At 36.3% G+C, this 25253-nt stretch overlaps 2 protein-coding genes and 1 pseudogene across 2 annotated transcripts; 2 read left to right on the top strand and 1 right to left on the bottom strand.

Annotated features, from left to right (window-relative positions):
- The first annotated feature begins 3627 nt into the window (after positions 1-3627).
- Positions 3628-8624, top strand: LOC122280943 (ubiquitin-conjugating enzyme E2 27). The gene is made up of 5 exons (XM_043092084.1): positions 3628-4066; positions 4518-4566; positions 7562-7721; positions 7867-7956; positions 8201-8624. The coding sequence occupies exons 1-5, from the start codon at positions 3889-3891 to the stop codon at positions 8306-8308; spliced, it is 585 nt and encodes a 194-aa protein (XP_042948018.1). The 5' UTR covers positions 3628-3888; the 3' UTR covers positions 8309-8624.
- Positions 8625-9977: 1353 nt separating this feature from the next.
- Positions 9978-11603, bottom strand: LOC122281255 (annotated as a pseudogene).
- A 3348-nt stretch (positions 11604-14951) lies between these two features.
- Positions 14952-23199, top strand: LOC122280945 (probable serine/threonine-protein kinase At1g54610). Its single transcript, XM_043092087.1, has 8 exons — positions 14952-15620; positions 15773-16057; positions 18244-18561; positions 19420-19647; positions 19929-20029; positions 20116-20239; positions 20746-22727; positions 22840-23199. The coding sequence occupies exons 1-7, from the start codon at positions 15297-15299 to the stop codon at positions 21094-21096; spliced, it is 1731 nt and encodes a 576-aa protein (XP_042948021.1). The 5' UTR covers positions 14952-15296; the 3' UTR covers positions 21097-22727; positions 22840-23199.
- The last annotated feature ends 2054 nt before the right edge of the window (positions 23200-25253 follow it).

Consider the following 25253-nt stretch of genomic DNA (forward strand, 5'->3'; position numbering starts at 1 on the left):
ACCATAGAAGCAGGTCAACATCCAGTGGATATCATCCTCAAAGTTCACCGATACATTAATATGCCTTTGTGAGAAAGATTGAATACTTAAGGACAAGTCTCACTTTCAAAACAGTGCCAAACCCCCACTTAAACCAATCTCATCCACTATAAATAAGCCTTGAAAACCCAATCTACCTTTTAAATAATCTACTTTATAATGTAAGACTTTTGTTTCCATTAAGAAAACAATAGATGGCTCATGAATCTTGACCATACAATCAAGATCTTGAACCGTTTAAGGGTCGCCAATCCCCCGACAGTTCCTACTTAAGAGCTTCATTATTTTAGGTGAGGCTGCAGAATAGTCCGTCGATACACAAAATATCCTGACTACTTGATGTAGTATTCCTATTTATTTTTGAAGGAAAACTAGAAGATAAATTAGTACCTTTAAATGCAAACTTCCTCTTGCAAGTCCTCACAACCTTCACAGATTCAACAGTCTTCTTTTTAATCTCATGCCTCATATGCCTTTTCCATTCCAGCAAAAAATTGCACTCGGTTTCAGCCAGTTCTGAGCCCCCAATAGTATTTCGCATCAATGGAGATAATGCATTAGTAGTAAAAGCTACAACCTCTGTAGATTTTGATAAATCTTGATCCACATGCTATATTTAACACATTACCATTTGTAGTTTGATTGGATTGCTTCATTGGGACAGTTATGTCAGTTCCCTTAGAGGTGCTTCCTACCTCAATAGCTTGTCCTTGACACATGGAAATAACTCCATTCCCAACCAATCCCATGCTAGTATCCTTGTAACTACCAAATAACTACTCAAAACATTTATCCCCCTATAGCTCTATAGAAACTGTATGTTTGCCCCCATCCATGGAGGAATCCACTCCTTGAGGAAGAAGTAGCACAAACCGATTGAGTTCCATATATGAGACTACACTAGATGCTCTCAACCAATATCCATATTACATGTTGTTAGTCACAGCTTCAGGACCAACATTAAGTTTACGAGGGCATCCCGTAGAAGCATGAGAAATCAAACCACTGATTGAACTGGAATATTGCATATTTCATATATTTAAAACCAATACATTTTAATTATTTTATGACATTATTATCAGTTTTATATAGAAAAATGGTTAATAAACATAAATTCGAGTTGTGATTTAAATTGATTAATATAATTATTTCTGTTTAATTTTATAACCTATGATTTAATTGGGCAATAATTCTTCACATGCATAACTCATTTTTAATATTCTAGTCTTGTTTTCTTTTCTTTTTTTTTTTTGGATTTTATTTCTTTCTTAGCTTTTTATTGTTTGTCCTCTCCCTCAGGACATGCAAAGAGATCGATCAGAGCGTTTGACTCTGGGACCTTCACCTTTTGGACGCTGCATTTTTTTGGTTTTGAGAGATGGGACAGAACAAAAAGCAGGTCACAACTAGTACATTTTTGGGACTTCTAAACACAACATAGAAGAGGAAAGTTTCTGAGGGAGCTTTCCACATGTAAAGGGACGCAGCAACCGGCTTTGAACTTTAGCAGAAAAGAAGGCTTTGGGAGAAGGAAGAAAAACTGACGCACAACACTTCAGAAAAGGAAGCAAAAGGGAGTGGAAAAAAGAAGATAGAAAGACAGGCTGGACTCGAAGGGGAGGCCAAACGAAAAGAAAGAAAAATGGAAGGACTGAAGGACGCTTAGGGAGTTTTAGCTTTTCGTTTAGGGTTTTTTTTTTTTTTGCCTTTTTGGATTAGAGCGACTTCAGAGAGTGAAGCATGACCTTTTCAGCAAAAATGAAGAGAGAGTTAAAGAGGGACTTTGGGATTTATAGAGAGAAAGGACGCTGGACTGGAGAGAGAAAAATGCAAGAACTGAGGGGATGCACGGAAAAGCTGAGGAGCACTATAGCTGGCAAAACTTTTTTTTCCTTAAGGAGCATTTGAGCGAGTGAGGGGCTGTTTCATTTGAGAGAGAGAGAGAGAGAGAGAGAGAGAGAGAGAGAGAGAGAGAGAGAGAGAGAGAGCTTGTGGGGAGGCAGTGGTTTTTCGTGGGGATGGACTTTTGGCTTTTGTGGGTTTGTGGGGTAGAAGAGCGGCGGGAAACTCTGCTCTTTCCTAACCTGACTTACGAGAAGTGCTAGATAATTTCTTATGAGTGGAAACATGGGAGCTCCTGGGCAGTTTTGAGGGGGTTTTTGAAAACTGGAAAAGAGGTTGAATGAAACTAGAGGTTTTGACAGAAACGCTAAATGATGCTTGACAGAGAGAGGGGATAGAACGGTGGAGACTATAGAAAGATATATAGCTTTTGACGATTTTTTTCATCTGCACGGAGAGAGTTCTTTTGGCTCTATCTCCTCTCTACTTTTGCTCTCTTGTGATTGTTTTCTAGTATTAAATTTTGTGTTTTATTTTAATTTTCTAATGAAAAATATTTATTTGATTTCTATGGCTCTTGTGATGAATATGGTTGGCTAAATTTTTGCATTAAGCTTAGAGGTGAAGTTTAATAATTTAAATATTATTTTTGTATTAACATTAGAGTTTATCTTGCGAGTTTGATTGATTGAATGGTTTTATTATTGAATATTTTGATTATATATATTTATCTTAATTTATTGTGATTTTCGAATACATTGAATATTTGAAAAAATTCCTGTGATATTCAAATGGGTTTGTGAATGTTATAAGCATCAATTATTTATGCTTAATCATTAGTGACTATTTTTCTTGATTTTAAATGCTAAATCTTTCAATTAAATGAAATCATTATTCTAATTTAATTAAAATAAATCGATCGGAAACATTATTCTAAATTATTAGGTGGATTCTCAAAACCTTAGTCGTTTTCTATATCAACTTATTTTATCATTTTAGTTTTATTCTATTACTTTAAAAAAATATTCAATTAAATAATTTTCTTTTGTATTTAATTGCACGTTCCTTTTAGTAATTTTTTTCATTGTTTGATCTTATCATATAATTCAATTCTTGTGATTTTATCTCTATTAGATCTACAATGCCTGTATACTTATAAATAAAATTATTTTAAATTTTTTATTCATTAATTTGAATTAAAATTTAGATGCAACAATCACAATAGAAGCATAAGCCTTTTATGCTACTATTTGGTCAAGGAATTTTAATTTGCTAGTTTTCTTTTCTTTTTTTAATTGTTGAAATAAAAAATAATAATAATTCTTGAAATTTTTTTCGAGTAAACCAAACGTAGGAATTTCTTGCAGTTGCTGAACGAACAGCTGAAGCAAACGCACATATGACCACTAATACTACGTTGCATCTTGTTATCACTAGAAGTAACGCTTCGGATTGGCGAACATTGTTTAACAGGTCCCGACCCCGCCAGAACTTTCCTCTACCACCTAGTGTTTCTCTTTGCGAATAATATTACGTACAATCGTAAAATTATAAATACTAAATAATCGCTTTAAAAAAAATAATATCTATGATTAAAAAATTAATTTTTTTTATATAAATTTCATATTAATTTATTTTTTTAAAATGACGTCACCTAACAATCACGACTACAAATATCATTTCTTTCTATTCTCTATTCGCAACTCGCAGCGAACCCAACCCAACCCCACCCGAACCTCCCCCCCCCCCCCCCCCCCGGCTCTCTCTCTCTCTCTCCCCACACACGCATACGAAGACTACTCTGATCTCTGATCTCTTAAAAAGCAAACCAAACCAAAAGCAAAGCAAAGCATCAACACTGACAGTGAGAGCTTACTAAATACATTACACGCATATACACACATATGTATATTTCAGGTTTCTCGCTCTGAGTCTGCAGGATTTGGTGGTTGTTATTGTGATTCTGTGTCTGCGCCCGCGTGTGTTTGGAGAACCGAAACGGAGAATATGATAGACTTCGCTCGCGTTCAAAAAGAGCTTCAAGAATGCACCAGAGACATGGAGGCATCTGGCATCAGAGTCAGCCCCAAAGGCGACACTCTCGCTCGTCTCATCGGAACCATCCCTGGCCCCATCGGTACCCCCTACGAAGGCGGCACCTTCCAAATCGATATCTCACTCCCAGGTTTCCATTTTTCTCGCTCTTTGCTTTCCCTTATTTATTATTTTGTTCCTTTTTTTGAGGTTATTATTTATTTTTTCCTTGTATTTAAACATTGGCTCTATTTAATTTTGGGCTTTCCTTGTTGATGTTGGTGCGTACTTTGCGCCAAGACTTTTTTTTTTTTTCTTTTTTTGTCATTTAGCTTTGGAGATTTAGGGGTTAAAGTGGAGATGTAAGGGATTAAAGTGATTGGAATTTGGATTGTGTAGCTGTTATGTAATTGGGGAAACGTCTCTGTGTGTGTGCTGTTTAAATAATTAATATGAAGAAGGGAAGATTGTAAAAAATTGCGCTTCGATTCCCCTTGGCTAATGTCTTATGGTCAACTAGTTTGTTGTTGTATTAGGAATGAAGGCTGGGTACATTGGCGTTATTAACTTGCGTTGTTTCAATTGTGGGTTTCTTTTTGCAGATGGGTACCCTTTTGAGCCTCCCAAGATGCAGTTTGCAACCAAAGTTTGGTAGGAAAAGATTAGGTGTAACTTCTCTATTCGTATCTGTGCTTTTTTCTTAATTCCTTGACGACAGATGGTATTATTTCTATATTTTCTCACACGTCGTAGTTTGCTACGAATTTTACAAAGATGGATGCGCGATTAGATGGAATGAATGCTTTTTTTGGGTAACTGTCCATCCCTATTTATTATTTATTGTTTGTATCCACAATGAACCACAACCGCTAAAGAAAGTAGGAAAGCAAAGCTTCCAATGTTTGAAACTTTCTTCTGAATGGTTTAACATCTATACACAGAAAACTGAATGAAGTTAATAACTTAAAATGGCAAGAATCAGATTGGAATCTCAGCTTTTGACTATAGAGTTTTGGTTTTATCCTCACATAAAGCCTGTACGTTGGTTAAACCTGACTGTCAAACACTCTATTTAGCATGGCTACAAGACCTCAATATTAGTCATTTCTTCATCAACGGAATTTCTGGAACCAATAGTTAGATATATTTTATACGGATAACAGATGCATTAATGCCATTCTTTCCTCATTTCGTTCCCTGTTTTTTCTTTGAGAACTAAATTTCTTTAAAGTTCAGCTAGTTGCCACAAGATTTCTCAATGAGAAATAAGTTGTCATTGATACATGGTGTTAGTAAGCAAGAGGTGTGTAAAACTCTGTAAAAGTTTTATGCTGCTATTTGAATTTTTTGAATTTCCTGTGACTTCTCTCTTGGATTCCATTAGAGTCATTGAAGTGTATAAAATAACAGATGCATTTTTCTTGGTGCAACTAATCTCTGCGTGGATTTTTTACTTATGATTATTATGAAAACAAATGACAGAATGCATGGATGTTTTGTGGTAGTGGTGTAACGCCCCATCCCGTAGTTAAGGAATATTATGTACATTCATCACATCACGCCCAGTAAAGAGATTCAATCTTTATAAAAATATCTCATCTATTGGATCATAAAACTTATCTGGCATGGCAGTCTCTCATACCATAAAAGATTAAACGGAAAAGAAATGATATAAGCTAGTTCTATGTGATACTAACATTGCTTTAATGTCTAAATCATACACTAAGTCTCTGGAAATTTATTCTACTCCTGGCACTCGCTTTGTATCCACGAAATCATCATATGGGACATTAAAACATAAAAACAGAGAAACAAACGGGTCAAAGACTCAATAATAGCACATCATACTGTAAACTTAAATTAGTTTAACATTAGGCTTAATTTTGAAAAATTACATACATCGTCACACATACACATAACATATAGATCATTCATTAGTAGCATAAGCAGAATCAAACATAATCATGGAAATACATGTAACGTAGATGCATGAATGACTGACTATATGCATTTCCAATCATTTGTACATAGCTTATTCATCTTGTCTTTCACTTACTTAGTGGCCATCATATCATGTGTGCATTGGTCCAATTGTCGTTGACCGTATATAACATATTATAACATAAGGTAAACCATGCTTGGGTTTGTGGCACCATTTACGTATCATAACGTGTAGTAAATTACCATGCTTGGGTCCGTGTTATCACATAGCATATGGTAAACCACGCTTGAGTCCGTGGCTCCGTCTAACGTATCATAACATGTAGTGCAAAACGCTTGAGTCCGTGTTATTACATAGCATATGGTGAACTACGCTTGAGTTCGTGGCACAACATTGCATATCATAACTTGTGGTGAAACACACTTGGGTTTGTGTCACATCAAAACATAATAACTTACATGTGGTGGACCAAGCTCGAGTCCGTGGTTTGCACATCCACCCATAACTTAAGGCCAATATTAAAACTTGCTTGTCATTCATGTGTTTTCTTACTAACTTTCATAATGCATATGAACATGTTGACTTCATGAATTTACATGGCATGGCTTACTCTTGTGCGTGGCATAACATTAAACATGGCAAATGTGTGATTTTCATAACATATCATCTATTCTAACAACAATCAATATCAACATAGCATGCATAGTCTCATTCACAAGTGTATCATCGTAATTCATCAAGGTTCATGAAAAGGGGCTAACCTTGAATTGGCTCATAGCATAGCGTAGGTAATATCACATTTTTCATGCAAAATCAGAATATTAACAGCACACATAAAGTTATGAACATGCTACTTACCTCTTAGCGCTGCTTCGACAATCTCACATTGTAGCTCATGACCAAGAGAAAGGAGGGTGGCGGACGGCGTGGGCTTACTGGAATAGTGGGGATCCGACAGAATTTGGCTGGCCGGTAGTTTCTAGGCAGCGTGGTTGGTGTTCTGATGTTCCTTGTGGTCGACAGTGGGCTGAGCAAAAACACGTAGGGGCTGTCTGCTTATTGACAGTGGAGAGAGAGCGATGTAGAGGGGTTTTGGGTGTCGACACACGTCATGGACAAAGTAGGGCCTACCGTCGGCATGCACTGAGGTGGTTTCCAGCAAGGTAGGTGATTGGTTTGCTGTGAGGAAGTCTACAGGGCTCTGCTGTGTAGAAGAAAATTAGAATTTACGTGGGGAAGGTTTCTGGCCACAAGGATGCTACTGGTTGATGGAGGAATATCGTGGGGAACAAGAATATATATATGTATTCGAGGGTTTTTGATGTGTGAATTGATTTCCGATTAGGAAACTACTCCAACTAGGAAATCAACATTGAGAGGCAAATGGGCATGAAGGGTGAAAGAATCCCACTCAAATACAACCACTATCTGAAACTAATCCGATAAAATATTACTAAAAATACTAATAAAATAAAAATAATAATTCTAATCCCTATTTTAGGACCTCTATGTTACAAGTGGAATTATTGGAATCATGTATTCAAAATTGTTCTACTGTTTTTAGACTTTTAGAGATGATTGGCTGGGGGTAAATTATATGCTTCTCTATACGTGAAAACATGATAATGAGAGCATCTGGTCAGTGTATATACAAGATGATTAACTCTTGAATGCTTTTTGTGTGTGCATATTTACACATTTAAGGCACCCTAATATCAGCAGTCAAAGTGGAGCAATTTGCCTGGACATCTTGAAGGACCAATGGAGTCCAGCATTGACTTTGAAGACCGCCCTACTGTCTGTACAAGCACTACTCTCTGCACCAGAACCTGATGACCCTCAAGATGCTGTGGTCGCACAACAGGTATTTAATTTAGTTCAGTTCTTAAATGTGATTATGACTGTAACTTTAAGTGACTTGTCTTTTGCTCTCAGTCTTGCCTTGTATATTTCTTGCTTTGGTTAGACTCATCTTATTCAATATTAGTGTCTTTGTGTGGATACTGCAGTATCTTCAAGACTATCAAACTTTTGTCGGCACAGCTCGCTACTGGACTGAAACTTTTGCCAAAGCATCATCTCTGGGAGTTGAAGAAAAGGTATGGTGGACTTCTTTGTCTCTCTCACACCAGTGAATGAATTTATTGGAAGGGTAGATATATATATTTCTGCCATATGTCTGTCAATATCTTCATGGATGAAAAAGTATTCAAAATATCAGAATTCCACCTTTTGTATCTGGCATGGCAATATCTTTTTCTAATTTTTTTCTTTCTTGAATAATAAATTTGCAACGGGTAGCATGTATTAGCAATTTGGTAAGCCACTGTTGGAATGAAACAGGTGCAAAAACTTGTGGAGATGGGATTCACTGAAGCACTCGTGAGAAGTGCTCTGGAAGCAGTTGGTGGTGATGAAAACTTGGCTCTTGAAAGGCTTTGCTCTGGCTAGAGTGTGCACTAGCTGTCAACTTTTCTGCTAAGAAGTGGGAAAGCTTTCTGACCATCCACCATGAAAGATGGAAATTATACAGACAGTTATTTAAGTTGGAATAGCTTAAGCTTTTAGTCTTTAATTAATTTCTCGTGCATTCCTTTTTTTTTGAATGACATCATTTCTTATGATGTAACTGAATTGATATCACTATGACCATCTTGGCAAGCAAACTCTGCCATGAGGGTGGAATCTGAAGTTGCCCCAAACTATCAACGGAGTTGAAACCTTCAAAGTTTAAGAAGAAATCTATAGGCTCAACACCTTGTTTTAATTTAATCGACTTTGCTTTAGTCTCTAGACTAAAGGCTTGTTGAAATCGTAGTCTGCATGGCGGGAATTGCCTTGGGTCAAAAGGGCTAGTGGCTTATTAGTGCTTGTAGGTATGCTGAAGAGCAGAAAAGCAAGCGGCTGGGGCAAACATACCATGGAAGGCATGATTGTGTAGCTCTCAGTGCAGCAGTGTGAGTGACCAATCTGAGCCCTATTCTTTATTTGATCACCCTCTCTCTCTCTCTCTCTGTGGATATTTGAGTTTCTTGAATATATTGAATGGTTTTTGTCTTCTGAAGTTCGTTTTCGTTTGTACATAAACTGAATGGGTGATGCCGATGTGATGTCTGCATGTACAATATTTCGTGGTACATATCTATTGATTTCATTTAGGGAAGGCCTAGCAGGGGGTGTTGCTTCCTGGGCTCTTGGAAAACTGGTGCCGCTATGGATTAGGATTTTTCTGACAGTTTTCTCATTTAAAGATCTTCTACAATTTGAAAAGAGATAATACAATCTTTGAACCTCACAACATACTTTAACGTTAAATACAGTGAAATTCACTTATTGTGTTTATTTCTATCCGAATTGTAGAAGATATTTGGGTAAGAAAATTGTAGTAAATCCTAATCCTCAACAGAGCACTCACACTTGAGTTGGCAGGGTTTATTCATTCGATAAAACTCGTAGGAGTGAGTCCTCACATGATCAGTAGAATGGAGTGGGAAGTGCTAATTGGTAATTAAGAAGTGGTCTTCTATCTATCCAATTCACTTCCTGAATGGGTAAAACTCCCATAGATTAGAGACGCTTAGGGAACAGAGGTACAGGATTTTCTTTTCTATTTTTAATCTCTGATGGAAGGAGGTACTGAACTTAGTACAGTAGTTTATCCACATTTTCTGCAAACAAATGTAAATTATTCGTTGGGCCAGCACTGTTCACCCGAACCGGAATTATCCCAAAAAAGTTATTCCGACACTACCTGAATCAATATCTTTATTAGGGGTGTAAAAATAAAATAAAAATTAGTGAACCGGTAAACTAGACCGGATTGGACCGAACCGGTGGGTTTGATCCAATACTGAGTTTGATTGATCCGGTACCAGTTTATATTGCGGATTGAATGCCATTTCATAATTGGGGAGATTGCGAATTGAATGCCATTTCATAGTTGGGGCGAAGACAGCGGTGAGGCATTGTTGTGTTTTCAAAATGAGAAGAAAAAAAGAATGGCAGAGAGAAGGACGACAAACTAAGTGAAGTGCTTTTCACTATTTGAATTTACTTTTTACTGTCTCATCTATCAGGTATTATAGCAGTTGTTGAAAACTTCAGAACTCATTTGAGATAAAATAAAGGGGCGCTGCTACATACAGTCTCCTAAATGCAGTCCCAACATGAGAAATGACCATATTATCCCTATCCCCACTTTGTGATCTGTTGTACGTCGTTTTCCTCTCCCCTGTGCATTACTCACCCACTGATACTTATACGCTGCAATCGTCCTCAACGCAAACACCACGATCCGCATGAAATACAAGTATCTGATCACAACCATGTAGAACTGCCTAAAAAGAGTCAACTTGGCCAAGTTCCTCTCGGCCTTCCCGTCGGTCTTCGAGGTCTCCCTTAGCGACCGAATCGACCATACGATCGGGAATATGATTGCGCAGCAACAAATAACGTCTACCAGCAAGAACACCTGGTTCCAAGTCACCCAATCCTTAATAAAACAGCCCGGTCTTGCCAATGAAGATCGACGCAATGTTCCAAGTGACCTTCACGTAATGCTTGTCCTCGGCGGCGCAGATCAGATTGAGAGCCTTCATGAGCAGCAACCTTGCCATGAGGAGATGGATCCGGTGGACGGAGCGCTTGTTGGTGTAACAGAGGTGGATCCAGAAGGCTAAGAAGGCGAAATAGGCAAGGGAGAAGAGGAAGAAGAGGGTGGGGAGGTGGGTGAGGCCGGCTGGGAGGTAGTCTCGAGAGTTGTCAAGGTCGAGGTTGTAGACCTCGGTGCGTACGTCCATGGAGATGGAGGACCCCGCTACGCAATTGGCGCAGAAGAGGGAGTACTCGTCGGGGGAGGAGACAGGGTAGAATTGGTTGAAGGAAGATACGGGAGGGGGGGAGAGCTCTCGGAAGGTGAAGAGTTGGCGAGTGTAGTGGGAGTCGAGGACGCAGAGCTGGGGGTTCTGACGGATCTCGAGGAGGACCTGGAGAAGGGACTCGTCGGAGAGGAGGAAGAAGCCGAGGCGAGAAGGGTCGGGATGGGAGAGGGAGGGGGAGGGGGAGACGAATACGGAGGAGACGACATCCTCCTGGGCAGTGATAAATCTGAGGAAGGAACGGTGAATCTGGAATGGATGCCCCTTCCGTGTATTGCCTTTCTTGTATTGAAACGGTGCGTTTTATTTAATATAAATAAAATGCACCGTTTCATTTAAGGCTTGCAATCTAGTCCCGTATACGGGGCTTGCAACCAGAATTATTCAAAATAAAGATGCTCAATATTTATTTGGTTATGCCAAACTATTTTTTGTACGGTTTGGGATGAGATATTTTCATCTCATCTGGGTAGACAAACGGAGCCTTAGAGAAGCTGCCTTAATTGAATTACCAAACGTCGATGTTAGGCTCAATGGTACAATTTGGTATAGGACGAAGACGAAAATTGGATGATTACCTGATTTTGAATCGTTTTTCATGAATAGTTATAGAAGTTTCAAAATTCCATTCCAGTTCTGTTTGGGTTGATTAATTCGGTCTGGTTGGTTATCGATTATTTTGTTCATCCCTAGTGTTGGCTCCTTTCCTTTTATAGCCCAATAGTTGAAGTTTTGCAAGCAATATGGACTGGAGCAAGTGTGAAGGCATAGGATCTAATTTTCTTAGAATCCATACCAGCTCATTTTAGTTTTTGTAGCATGACATGAAGTATAAACAAATTTGAGCTTGCCCTGTATTTACCAGCCATTTTGTTTTATGCAACGTTTGTCCTCTGGGATACGTATGTATGCATATAAATGCCTATATGGTCCGAACCAGTAGTAGTGATAGCACTTTATTTGTATTTTTTCAATTTTTGTAAGTAAATGTTGGTGTGAATTCAGGGAACAGGGCATAACTTACAATAAAAGCTTAAAAAGTATACGGTCTTTTTCCTAAGGGAAGCAAGGTGAGAAAAGTGACGGGCATTTAGGCCCCGTTTGGTTACACAGATGAGATGAGATGAGATGAGATGTTTTAAATAGTAATAAATAAAATATTGTTATAATATAATTTTTGAATATTAATTTTGTATTGGGATTTGAAAAAGTTAGATTGTTTATTATATTTTGTATTGAGATTTGAAAAAGGTATAATGATGAGTTGAAATGAGATGAGATGAGATTTTTAATTTTAGCTAAACAAATAAGGCCTTAGTTGTGAAAGCAAAGGGTAATTACCGTACCCATAAAAAGAGTTTCGGAATGTTTGGCAGTGCTTCTTTAACAAAATAAAAGAGAGAGAGTGTAAGTTTGGGAGGGTCGGCTTTTCTATAGAAGCTGTGACCTTTTCAGAAACTGCAGTTACTCCGAGACAGAGAGAGAGAATACTTGCATTGTTTTTCATCAAAAGCTCAAACTACTACTGAATGTAATTGAGTAGTAAAAAATTAGTCCTAGAAGGCAAAGAAAGACACGTTAAAATACCAAATCAAATGATAAAAAGAAAAAAAAAAATAGAGATCTTTAGTTCATCTTAATTCAATTAAATATTAAACATATTCTGAAACAAGAGTGAAGAAAAATAGAATTAAATTGATCAGGTTGCGTGCGTGTGTGGTCACTGTGTCAGGAACCAAGACATGAGCAGTAAATGTGATGAAAGGTTGTGGTCCTTCCCTTCCTTTCCCTGTGTGGGCATGCATGGAGGCAAGCCGGATACTTTGAATGGGAGGAGAAAGAAGAGAGGAGGAAAATGAAAATGTCAGCGGCACATTAAAGAATAGCATTGAATGGGAGTAGGGAAGAGAAGAGAGTAAATTGCGATGTGATTGAAAATCCATCCATCGACGCATTCAAAGTTAATAATAACGTGTTATTTGAGTTTTGACGCATTGACCAGTGTTTGTTGATGGAATCTTGTCCTCTGCTTTCTCCAAACCAAAACCCAAAGACAAATCTCTCTCTCTCTCTCTCCCCGTCGTCCTTGTCATTGCCCCTTGCCTTTCTTCGAAGAAAGTCAGTGTCCTTTCCTTTTAAATTACGCCACTTTTGTTTTACTTTTGACAATTCATTCTCTTTTGAGTTTGGGAGAGAATACTGCTATTATTGCTTATTGGTTTGCCTTCTAATAACTAGGCTTACCTTTTGCTTAAACCTCGACCATGCCCTCTTCCATGATAATAAAAATAATTTAAAAATAATGTTATATACCGTATAAAATGTATAAATATTATGTAATTAAAAAATAATAAAATCTATGATTAAAAAATTAATTTTTTTATATCAATTCTGTATTAATTCATTTTTTTTTTTAAAACTACATGGCATTTACACCAATTATAAATATCATTTCTCATAATATAATATATCTCATTTTAATCGAATATCTAACTTTTTTTATTTTTTTATTATTCTTTCTTTTGAATCAGAAAACTATACAAATTAAGACAAATTTGTGTAGTTAGTTAGTCTTGTTATTGACATTAATTTGAGTATTTGGACGTTGAATGAGAGGTGAGGGAGAAGGTGGTTCACGTGCATGGGATGGGGGGTGATCCAAATCAATGGATTTGAAATATTTTTATAGACACACGAGGTTGACCAATGTTGTATGTGTAGGTATGTGTTCTCACTGTTATTCTTTAAAGGGTCTCCATCTACCCAATTCTATTCAATTCTCCTTCAATCTAATCATAAGACTAACAACCAAAAGGCTTTAATTTCTTGCGTTGATTTCTTTATTCTTTTTTTAAACAAAAAAAAAGTTGAAGGGAAAAAAGATCCTTCACGACATAGCTTGGCATTTATGTGTATGTATATTTTGAATATTCTAAAGGTAAAAGTGTTGAAACCAAAACGAAACTTTAATTATAAATAAATTACATAAAAATAAATATATCAATTAATATCACTTAATTTAATACGTTAGATTGTAAAATTATTTTTATTATAAAATAAATTTAATAAATTTTATAAACTCATATCAATTTATATGTTTATTTTATATTATTTTTTTTGTGTGCATGTAACAGTTTTCAATTAATAAACCCCTCCTTCCGTTTGATAATCAATCCTTCCTTCCGTTTGGTATGGTTTGGTCATTAAGATTTCTTATCTCAAATATAAAATTCTTATTTTATCATTATAATTTTTTCAAATTTCTATATAAAATATAATAAATAATTTAACTTTTTCAAATCTCAAAATAATAATAATAATATTAAAATATAATATTTTCATATTTTATCTTAAAATTTAAAATTCTCATTTAAAACATCTCAATAACAAAACAAAACCTTAATCAATTATGAAAAATCTCTCTACTTTTGTTTTGTTTTGAATAACTTAAAATATTTTTGTTGGTTTATTAATATTTTTTAATTAATTTATTTATTTCTAAGCGGTTTATTAGTAGTTATTTTAACTGCATTTCGATTAATTTCCTCTGACGTGTTTGTTATTTTGTTGGTGTTTGTAATAAATGAAAAGCACGACCATTTATTGTGTTAGGCGAGGTAGCTACGTTTCTCAATTAGGTTGTGTTTGGCCACTTGAAATTTTCATCTCATTATTATAATTTTTCTAAATCTCAATACAAAATATAATAAATAATTCAACTTTTTCTTAACTTTTTCAAATTCTAAAACAATAATAATATTAAAATATAATATTTTAATATTTTATCTTAAAACTCAAAATTTTCATCTAAAAATTCTTAGTGGCCAAGCAGAACCTTAATCTCTCTCACATTTTCTACTTTTTACACAAAATAATCAATAAAAATATTTTAATTATAAAAAAATTATATAAAAATAAATTTAAAAACTGACAATACTTGAATTATAAAATTATTTTTAATATAAAATATATCGTTAATTATTTTTTTTATGTATTTTATTAATATTTGTTTTATATTAATTCAAATATATAGAATTGACCTCAAAAGGCCTTGCTTTTAAAAAAAAAAAAAAATCCGCCACTTTTGATGGCGTCATCATCATCATAATAATAATTAATCTTTTTTCGATCAGATATTTTTTTTATCTTGACAGTGTAAAGCTGGTCCCGCTGCCGCATTGAATCCTACCCGCCATTTCTCTGACAAAACTCCCATCTCATACACCAGAGTGGTACTCTCCGTAATTATTCCCAACACCACGCCCTATTTCTCCCCATTTCAACAAATATCGAAGCGTTTACACTCGCTGTTTCTCGCTCTCTCACTCGTTTTACGTTTCTTCTCCTCCTCCTTCATCCTCTCTGTTCCGTACACTCGCCTGAGAAGAGAACCGCCACCACCATCTCTCGCCGCAGTTATTAATACGACATCGTTGGACTCTGCTGCGCGAATCGCCGGCTTTGAAGATCCTAAGCAGCGGTTTCACGCTGTCGGGCTAGCATTCATCTCTTCATTCCCGATGCGCCGCCACCAACACTACTCCGCATCGACGCCCTGACGGATGGGTTGTCTTCTCAGCACATCCGCTACCGAACACCGCCCTACCCACGATGGAGAAAACCGCAGACGTCGCCGCAGCACCGAGGATATTCCCGTCACGGACGGCGTCCCCACCGTTAGGGCCAGGGAGGACGCTGCCGAGAAAGGTAGGCAGAATAAGACGAGATACACCGGCGAATTCCCGGCGCCAGATCGCCGGAAGCCTCGCCAGGACCTTTTCCTGAAAAATGAGCAAGGCTGGCCGACCTGGCTCGTTGAGTTCGCCGGCGACGCCATCAAGGATTGGACTCCTCGCCGCGCCAACACATTCGAGAAGCTCGCCAAGGTTCTCAAAAATCCCCAATTTCGATTCCATTATCCATTGTAATAAGCTCAAGTTTAAATCTTGGTTTTCTCCCAATTTGGTATATTGAAATCAAAATGGCCTTATTATTATAATTGTTGAAATATATCATTTTTTGAGTTTTTGTTGTTCAGATCGGGCAAGGGACTTATAGCAATGTATATAAAGCAAAGGATCTAATAACTGGGAAAATAGTTGCTCTGAAGAAGGTTAGGTTCGATAATTTAGAGCCTGAAAGTATAAGATTCATGGCCAGAGAGATTCTTGTTCTGCGCCGCCTTGATCACCCCAATGTGGTTAAGCTCGAAGGCTTGGTCACTTCAAGAATGTCTTGTAGTCTTTACTTGGTTTTCGAGTACATGGAACACGATCTCGCTGGGCTCGCAGCTTGCCAAGGAGTAAAGTTCACTGAACCACAGGTTCATTTTCATTTCCACTTTGTTGTTAATAGGAGTTTGTCTCGTTCGTAAAATTCTCATTAAACGATTTTCACAAAATTTTGTTGAAGGGGATTTTGGGTGCGTGCTCCTTTTATCTTTTTTTATTTTTTTTATTTTTTTTTATTTTTTATTTTTTATTTTAAATATTGGGCACAAGTTAAATTTACCACTTTGTTGTTAATAGGAGCTTATCTTATTCGTACAATTTTCATTAAATGATATTCACGAAATTTTGTTGAAGTGGACTTTGTGTGCGTTTTCTGTCTTGTTAATATTGGGGACAAGTTTGTTATTTACTGAAGCTTATCTTGTATCAAAATGATAATTGTTACAGCAAGTGCCTTTCAGGGCCGGTTTTACGCTTTTCTTTGCACGTGTTGCAGATTTTCATTTTTCATTTTTTTTTTGGTGTAATTTGGGATATTGGTTGGTATATGGCTGTGTTTGTAGTTTTGGTTTTATTTTGGTGTTTGAGCTTTTGATGGTACTGGCGGACCTTTCTTGGGTTGTTTAATGGGTCCCATAACCTTGTGTGGGAGATATCCAAGTTGGTGTTTCCTATGATTTTATAGTACCTGAAGCCTGTCATATGATGGTTTGTTTTGTATCATTTTGGGCTTGAAAATTCATCGAAATTTCCTTGTTATGCAGTTCTATAAATTGGAGTTACCGAGCTTTTTAAGGGAAATAGTAAGAAATTTAATTAATGAGAAAGCTCTAGATCAAAAAAGAAATTGCCTTTAACATTTTATTGATTTATAACATGAGAAAGTTAAACCTTCGCTCATTTAGAATAGTCAACTTTTTTAGCTTGATTTAATTGGGATTGTCAGTTTGTTTAAGTGGATTGGTTTAACTATAAGATTTAAAATCATTACACTTTTCTTAAGTTTCTTTGCAACGAAAGAGAGTAGGTGACAGATAAGTAGTATTTGATAATAGTGCATGATTAAGAAATTACTGTGCCCTGGGATGAAGGTAAGGATCTTAACCTAAGGTGGCTAGATTGAATTTTTGTACATGTGAAAATAAATAAATAAATAAATAAATTTTTTTATTTTGTTTTTAAAAATTTTGGGGAGGTCTATAAAATTTTAAATTTTTAACTTTGATTTTTTTTTTTTTTTGGGGGGGGGGGGGGGGGGGGTTGGGCGGGGGTGAAGATGCATCCCCTTTTGATTTGTCCCCCAGTGGTTTTTTGGATGTATGGAATAATGAATGATGCATGTTTTTCTGTTGGATTTGCATATTTTGGCGCCCATTATCTTTTGATTTACAAACTTCCTTACAACAATCTGTTGATCGAAATGCATAACTAATTAAACTATTTAATGTTGCTATGGTCGTTGAAAATCCATTTTTTCTAGGTCAAGTTTACCTTTTTATTCCAACAAGTATAAAACAACTCTCACTTGCCAACGAACAGAACCTAAATCGTTAGCTTTGTGTTGTTGTATCTATCCTTTCTAAGGGAAGGATAGATAAGAAATATAACCTAATTTGAAATGGTTTTTACAGAGACTTTTATTTTTTAATTTTTTTTATAGGTAAGCACAAGTCAAGCATCTATATGGGGTTGAGCTTGTTCCTCGTATTCCACTACTTGTTTTAGGAGGGAGTAGATGCTATTTGATCCAACAACCATTTGAAAGAAAACAAACGATTTACAAAAATGTCAGTGATTCTAGATACAAAATTCTCTTACCTTAGATTGTATGTGGTGAAAACAAAACTGTTGCCATGGCTTGGGGAAGTCCTACTGTTGATTGTCAAACTATAGATATGCATGAAAGTGGGGAACTCTCAATTTTTTTAGGGCTGATTAATTTCTTAATGGAAATTCCTGATACTTTGACTTTGCCTAGATTCCTATTAATAAAATTCTTATAAAAAAATTATTAATGAAAATTTGATTTTAAACATAAATTTTTTTTGATAGGTAATTTTAAAAAGAATATTATATGCTAAAAAGTTCATCGGAAAAAGGCACTTTGTTAATGTAAATGGATAGATGGGCTTCAAATTACACATTAACAGAAAGGAATATTTCTCCCTCTGTTAGGGCCTTTAAGGTTTACTTCCCTTTTCTTATTTTCAAGCGCTTTGTTCTATGTGGAAGAAATGTTGCGCTGATAGGTCGATTATCTCAAAATATTCCGCGACAGGTCAAGTGCTATATGAAGCAGTTGCTGTCTGGGCTTGAGCATTGCCACAGCCGAGGTGTTTTACACCGTGACATCAAGGGTTCCAATCTGCTAATTGACAATGAAGGAGTTTTAAAAATTGCAGATTTTGGACTGGCTACCTTTTATGAACCTGGGCAGAAACAACCTATGACTAGTCGAGTTGTCACGCTATGGTACCGCCCCCCCGAACTTCTTCTTGGGGCTACATTCTATGGGATTGGTGTGGACCTTTGGAGTGCTGGCTGCATCTTGGCGGAGTTGCTTTCTGGAAAGCCAATCATGCCAGGACGGACGGAGGTATCACTTGTTTAGTTTTCATAGAGTTACTCTATTCTTAAGGTTACAAGTTTCAATGAAATTTTTCATAATGCATCTATGCTGTGAAAAAAATTATGTGATGGTTCTATATTCTTTGGGCACCACTATGTTCAGGGTGCTCATTTTTTGTCCAGATTGGTTTAAAATCATTTGATCGGTGTGGTATACTTCCTCCAGGTCTAAGGTTTGAGCCCTCTTGGGTGCAAACAATTTTTAGGGACCATCGAACTGGGGGAACTCCCCCTTGAATTACTCGAGGTGCACTTGCCGTAAACTCCTTACCTAGGGCGTATGCAACCTTGGTATTAGCCGGGACTTTGTTCTAGGACACCTGATGTCAATCAAAACCAAAATCATTCTACCCAGTCCATCTCACGATTTGCCTGTTGAATGAAACATCAATATTAGGGTAATCAGTAATATACATATGGATTAAGCCACTTATTCTAAAATGTTGTATGATAAAAAGCACAAAATGTTCAAAGTGAAACTAAGCATGATTCTTATGTAAAATGTTAGTATTGGCTCTTCAATCTTGGGTGTGTGCATGCGCATGTTTGTGTTGAATAGCAGTAAACAACTCCTATCTTTTCAACCCAAATAAAATTTTTGTGGCGATTCAGGTGAAGCTCTCGTCATCTAAGTGCACCAGCTACAGAGCTTTTCTTAGTTTAACACAACTAGGTGTGTGTATTGTATGCATGTGCATAAAATACCTTGATAAGGTTTATGCTATTAGATTTGTGGTATTTACCTTGGCAGTATACTCTGTTGATGTTGTTTTTTATTTTTTGAAGTCAAATTGGCATTTGACTCTTGGATTCCTTTTCTGCTTAGGTGGAACAACTGCATAAGATATTTAAATTATGCGGCTCACCATCTGAAGAATATTGGAGGAAATATAGGCTGCCAAATGCAACACTTTTTAAGCCGCAACAGCCGTACAAACGTTGTGTTGCAGAAACTTTCAAGGACTTTCCACCTTCTTCTCTACCTCTGATAGAATCTCTTCTTTCAATAGACCCTGGTGAACGAGGCACTGCCACAGCCGCTCTAAATAGTGAGGTAGATATTGATCTGTTTTATATTTTTGTAGTATTCATATATTTTGTTTTTGTACGTGGCTAACATAATATTTGTTGGTTATCCAAAGGCGTTTGTGAGATGTAATCTCTTCTGAATATGGTCCTTTTTTTTTTTCCCTTTTGTCATCAAAAGAAAAATGGTTATCATAAAGTTGCCAAATATCTGCTACTGTCTTCGGAGTTGTGTTTGATAATTTATTTGTGGAACACAAATTGGCTTCATATGCAGAGTATAATCATACATTTGGTTTCTGTATACAGTTCTTTACCACTGAACCTTATGCTTGTGAGGCATCAAGCTTACCGAAGTATCCACCAAGCAAAGAATTGGATGTGAAATTAAGAGATGAAGAAGCTAGAAGGTTGGCTATCATTTTTTCTTCATTTTGTTAGATCTTGAGTGGTATTGGCTAAATAAAAATAGGATTAAATCTAATTTCATCTTCAGGCAAAGAGGTCTAAGTGGGAAAGCTAATGCTGTTGATGGTGTGAGAAGAGTTAGAGCTCGTGAGCGTGTTGGTCGGGCAGTTCCAGCTCCAGAAGCCAATGCAGAGATTCAAGGAAACTTAGATGTATGTGAGATGAGTTTTTTGCTTCTATACATGCTTGTCTGTTTTAAATTTTTGGTGAATAGACAGAAAAGCCTCTATTCTACACTGAATTCCACCAGACTTTCACCCAAGGCACTTAAGAGGGATGTCGAAATCCTCTGAACCCGAACTTGCCTACATTGCCTACTCCGTATCTATACCACCAAGCTATGTACTGCCCCTTATCTTTACATTAGTTGCATCATGGTTATACACTGACAAGTGCCATAATTGTCAGTAATATTTTATATCATTTAAGACGTGATCAATACTCTTATCGACAATTGGTGAGCGAAACTTTAGAAATCTCTTTATTGGCGTCTACTCCATTTTAGGCTGATGATCTTTTAGGCTGTCACACGTCACATCTTTTATTGCTAAAGAACATGGTGTTGGGGAATTGTAGCCTGATCAAGATGCATTCTTACTGTCGACTTGCTTTGACGATGCAACTTTTGACAATAATCTTCATTTGTACTGATTTGCAGAGGTGGAGAATTGTGACACAAGCAAATGCCAAGAGCAAGAGTGAGAAATTCCCACCTCCCCATCAAGATGGAGCGGTTGGACATCAACTAGATCCATCACGTAAAGGCCCCGTATCGTTTGGTGCACCTGATGTTTCTTTTGGCTCATCAATGTTTAATTCAAAGTCATCAGGATCTGTCAGAAGTATTGGGGCTGGTGGGGGACCTTCTAGGAGGAAAACCAGTAAAGACGACCCCCATAGAGCTTCATCACATAAGTTTATCCGTGCATTCAAGCCATCCTCCATAGGGCTCTCAATGGATCTAATAATGAAGTCAAAGAAATCAGTTGCTGAGGTTTCCGGCAGCTGAAAGGAGGTGAAGTACAAATTTTTGGAATTAGGGTTTTCTGTCAAGCTGAGTCTTGGTTTTGGAATGTCTTTGTCTTCATCATTGTTCCCATTTTTTTTTGCTCTTAAATCGTTATAAGCCTTCTGGCGTATAATCCGCACAACAGCAATCCCAGAATTTGTATATTCAGGCAAAAAAGAAACACGAAAAAAGAAGAAGAGAGAATCCCACTTCTGCTGTACAGGTTTTGGAAGCAAGTGCTACCTCTGTTAGAATTTGAAAATGGTATTTCTCATGTTTTATTTATTCATCGAATCGTAATGCATCCATACCATAAAAAAACGCAAAACAAGTAAAACCACCGCCGGGGGGAAGGGGAAGACTTGAGTTCATGGTATGCGAGGTCAGCTGGCTGGTGTGAACGTGAAGGAGAGAGGAGGAGGGATGCAAAGAAAACGAGGGAGGAGTAGGTTTAGCGGGGTCCAAAGCTCGTTTTCACCAATTCGCATGGTAAAAAATTAATCATTTTATTCTACAAACCACTTCAAATCAAAAAGTCATTGCAATCAGCATTATAATTCGCTTCCCATTGATTATTTAGTTCCACGCTGGATTCATTCGGACAATTTGGATCAGTGGATCCCACCTATGAGTTGGATAGATATATTCTGCTAAAAGCTATGCAAAATAATTGGCCATTTGAATCGTGCCTTCCTCGCAACTTCCTTCTCTCGTTACCAAGCCCCCCCTTAGCAGACTGCACTTTCATGGCTGCTTGCCATCCCACCACGACTCCTCCCTTCTTTCCCCTCGCCTCCTACTCGGATGCTCCATTTTTTGGTCAGCAAGTCGTTCTTCAGCTTCTTCTACACGTGCTTAGCCTCCGTTTGGAAGTTCGATGTGTTGTCATTTGCACGATATCTAGCTCTCCCGCCACTTTTCGAAAGCTGGCTGGTGCTATCTTTTGCTAAGAAGTAGCTTCTGTCCACATAGCCTATCCAATAATGCAAAAGGAGGGGGGTTCGAGACACTTTCTATTGCAAAGTCTTGTCACAATAAATGTTTGTTGAGAGACCCTACCCCCTACCCCTCTCTCTCTTATATTTCCTTTTCTCTAGTATTATATTTCCATATATTGAACATTAATTCGCGTGAATGCATTGACCACACTTTCAATAGATATTCGTTTTCCCTTCAGGAGCAAATTCAAATAAAACTTCTTCACCCTAACATCATCCATCGAGTCAATTTCTTCAGCTATAAGTATTTGAACGGGGATTTTTCTTTCCATTTGTTTGTTTGTGCAAGTAGAAGAGAGACAGAGAAAAAGAAGACATCGAAAACAAACAAACATTTTATGCAAATCACCTCGGGCAAAAAAAAAAAAGGTGTCCATAAGTAATTTGGAATGTGAAAGGCTAATTGCCAAACTTTGACACAGTCAAGTCAAGTGAAAGCAATGGGACTACTTGGACAGCGAAGGCTGGAAACTGCTGGGAAACAAACCATATATTGTGTATATATATAGTGTTAATTCATACATGTTTTTCCCAAAGGCAAAATGAAGCTGCTGATTGGGTTCAAACAATACCACCTCCTCAGTTTTTTGGTCTTTGGTACCCTTCTTCTTCCTTGGAGCATGTCTACAGTGGGTAAGAGTATTCCCCCGTATTTTTGTCTGCAATTGCTGATCTTCCTTTTATTAAACCTTTTTGTTTGCATTTTTCTTTTTATAACTTCAATTTTCTGCTGCAATACTTACAGGCGATAAGGTGGTGACGGTCAACGCACGACCATGGAAAGCCCCGCCTCCACCAACACGATTTCGTCCGCCTCCACCTCAATTCAAAATACCAAGGTCTCCGCCTCCACCCCCCAACGGTCCCAGGGGTCCGATTCCGTAGCCAGTCATTTCCTGTATTTGGATGCACAAAACATTCAGTATTAAATATGTAGTATTGCGATCCATGAATATTCTACATCTCAATGTGGTACTGCTAGCTCCTTACCATATGAATAAATTATTTGGAAGCCTGATCAATGCATGCATGCTTCTGAAAGCTTACGTCTTGTAGATCAGTTGGATCAACCAAATAATAGACCGCCTTTTAATGTTTTGAAGTACTTTAAAAGCCTATAATACTATATAACTATGATTCATTTATCCAAATTAGATGTTAGCTCGTGATTTTTCAACATGTACGTTGAGAAATTAAGCAACAAATTGTCCACTAGATCGAGTACTAAGGAAAATGCTAATTGAACTGATAAATTTAACCGATTGAATTTTTTATTTTTTTATTTTATTTAATGATTAAGAAAGTAAATATTAATAAATAAATATATTTTTGTATTTTTTAAAAATATTTAAAACTATGTAAAAAATGATTAAAGTAAAAGAAGAAAAAAATAATTTTTTATTTTTTTTACACTACATCGGTCATTTCACCGGTACTCCATCGGTCTTATTAGCATCGTCGTTTGATCTTTAATTATTAAGCGTATGGAGTATAATGTAAAATATTCAGACAGAAAACAAGAAAACTTATGATCTTATGCATTTTTCTTATAAATAGTGTTAAGGATAATGATGAAAGAGTCAAGCACGAAAATATTTCTCAAAGAGATCAAGATAACTCGAAGAGTTCCAACTCTTGAAGACATTCTGTTATTTAGTGATCTTTAATTCAAATTCCTTGTATTCTTATGCTTATAAGTAAAGAGGGGCCATGCCATATAAAGAGGCCAAGCTGAATTCATTCAACAAATTGTAACTATGCTTTGTAGTTTGTATGCAATTCAAATATAATAATAAAGAGATATAGACTAGTTTGTATAACAGATTTTGATAGCACAAAGTCTTGTAAGTTGTAACGTCAAGTCTTCGTATCGAGTTTTCTTTTAAATAGTACCCACTTAATTAATTACGCCCTTTTAATAATTTAGATCCGACTTTTCCTTTGTTTTTGTTTTATCGGAGCCCAGCAAGCTATGCATAAGCACACACATCACACACTACACATTTATTTATTTACTTTTTAATTTTTTTTGAGTTTATTTTTCTTAAATCAATTAAATTTTTCTACTCTTTATCTATATACCAAATATTTGATAAAAGAAAAGAATAAAAATAAATAAAAAAAGTGTGATGTGTTGGCTTATGTTTAAAATTTTTCTTTATATATATATATATACTAGGTAGAGCACAACGTGCCGAGTTGAAAAAAATAATAATCGTAAATGATAAATGAGAAAGTAAATAAAAACAAAACTCAAAACAGATTTAAAATAAGCCATAAATTTACAAAAGTTAAACCAAACATAATAAAAAGTAAGAAACAAAGAACAACTGTCAGCATCTCCATTTCTTTCTCGGTCAGTCAACGAAGCTATGACCACTTCTCTCCCTCTCTCTCTCCATCACTGGATGAAGCTGTAATCTCTCAGGTCGTCGTCTACGAAAAACAACTCCCACCTCTCCATCTCTTTCATCTGTCTGTCTGTCTGTCTATTTGTTTCTTAGAAATTTTGTTTGTGAATTGTTACAAATCTAAAGAATTTTTTTTTGCTTGTCGTCATATAGGTATGAAATGCTTTCTGAATCGTCACAAATTTTATCAGATTTGATTTATTTTTCTACAAATCCAAGTGGAAAATTTTCTAATGGTCTAAGGAGATTTTGCTATTTTCTTTAGATCTATATGTATTACATCTTCTTTTTAGATTTTATTTCATTGAGTGTAAATGGGTATAATTTATGTAGTTAACTTATACAAATTTATAGGGATTTTCTTTCTATCTGAACATATGGGTATGAAATCTTCTTTCAATCCTTACAAATTTGAACAGATTTTGTTTCTATTTGTACAAATCTGACTATAAATTTGTCTAATGGTCTAAGGAAAATTTTGTTCTTTTCTTTAGATCTATTTTGTTTCGATTTTGAATCGATCTGTATTCGTTTCGTCTCTGTGGGTATGAGTTATTTGCTGAAGTTCAAGAAATTCGAGAAATACGTGAAGGGAAAAAGAATGGGAATATGTCATAAAAGTAGGGATAAAAAAGGAAAAGAAATCATTCGAAAAAAGTAGAAGAAAACAAAATGGAAAGATGTCATAAACCAGGGGCAAAAAAAGAAAATATGTCATAAAAGTAGGGGTAAGAAAGGAAAAATTGGA

Source organism: Carya illinoinensis, chromosome 11 (assembly GCF_018687715.1).
Source record: "Carya illinoinensis cultivar Pawnee chromosome 11, C.illinoinensisPawnee_v1, whole genome shotgun sequence".
In the NCBI taxonomy this organism is placed as follows: Eukaryota; Viridiplantae; Streptophyta; class Magnoliopsida; order Fagales; family Juglandaceae; genus Carya; species Carya illinoinensis.

Excerpts from the sequence above, each read along its gene's own strand:
- LOC122280943 (XM_043092084.1), top strand. The coding sequence starts at position 3,889 with ATGATAGACTTCGCTCGCGTTCAAAAAGAGCTTCAAGAATGCACCAGA. Across the intron at positions 4,067-4,517 it reads AATCGATATCTCACTCCCAG|ATGGGTACCCTTTTGAGCCT; the intron begins GTTTCCATTTTT and ends TTCTTTTTGCAG. Across the intron at positions 4,567-7,561 it reads CAGTTTGCAACCAAAGTTTG|GCACCCTAATATCAGCAGTC; the intron begins GTAGGAAAAGAT and ends TACACATTTAAG.
- LOC122280945 (XM_043092087.1), top strand. The coding sequence starts at position 15,297 with ATGGGTTGTCTTCTCAGCACATCCGCTACCGAACACCGCCCTACCCAC. Across the intron at positions 15,621-15,772 it reads CATTCGAGAAGCTCGCCAAG|ATCGGGCAAGGGACTTATAG; the intron begins GTTCTCAAAAAT and ends TTTGTTGTTCAG. Across the intron at positions 20,030-20,115 it reads AGAGATGAAGAAGCTAGAAG|GCAAAGAGGTCTAAGTGGGA; the intron begins GTTGGCTATCAT and ends TTTCATCTTCAG.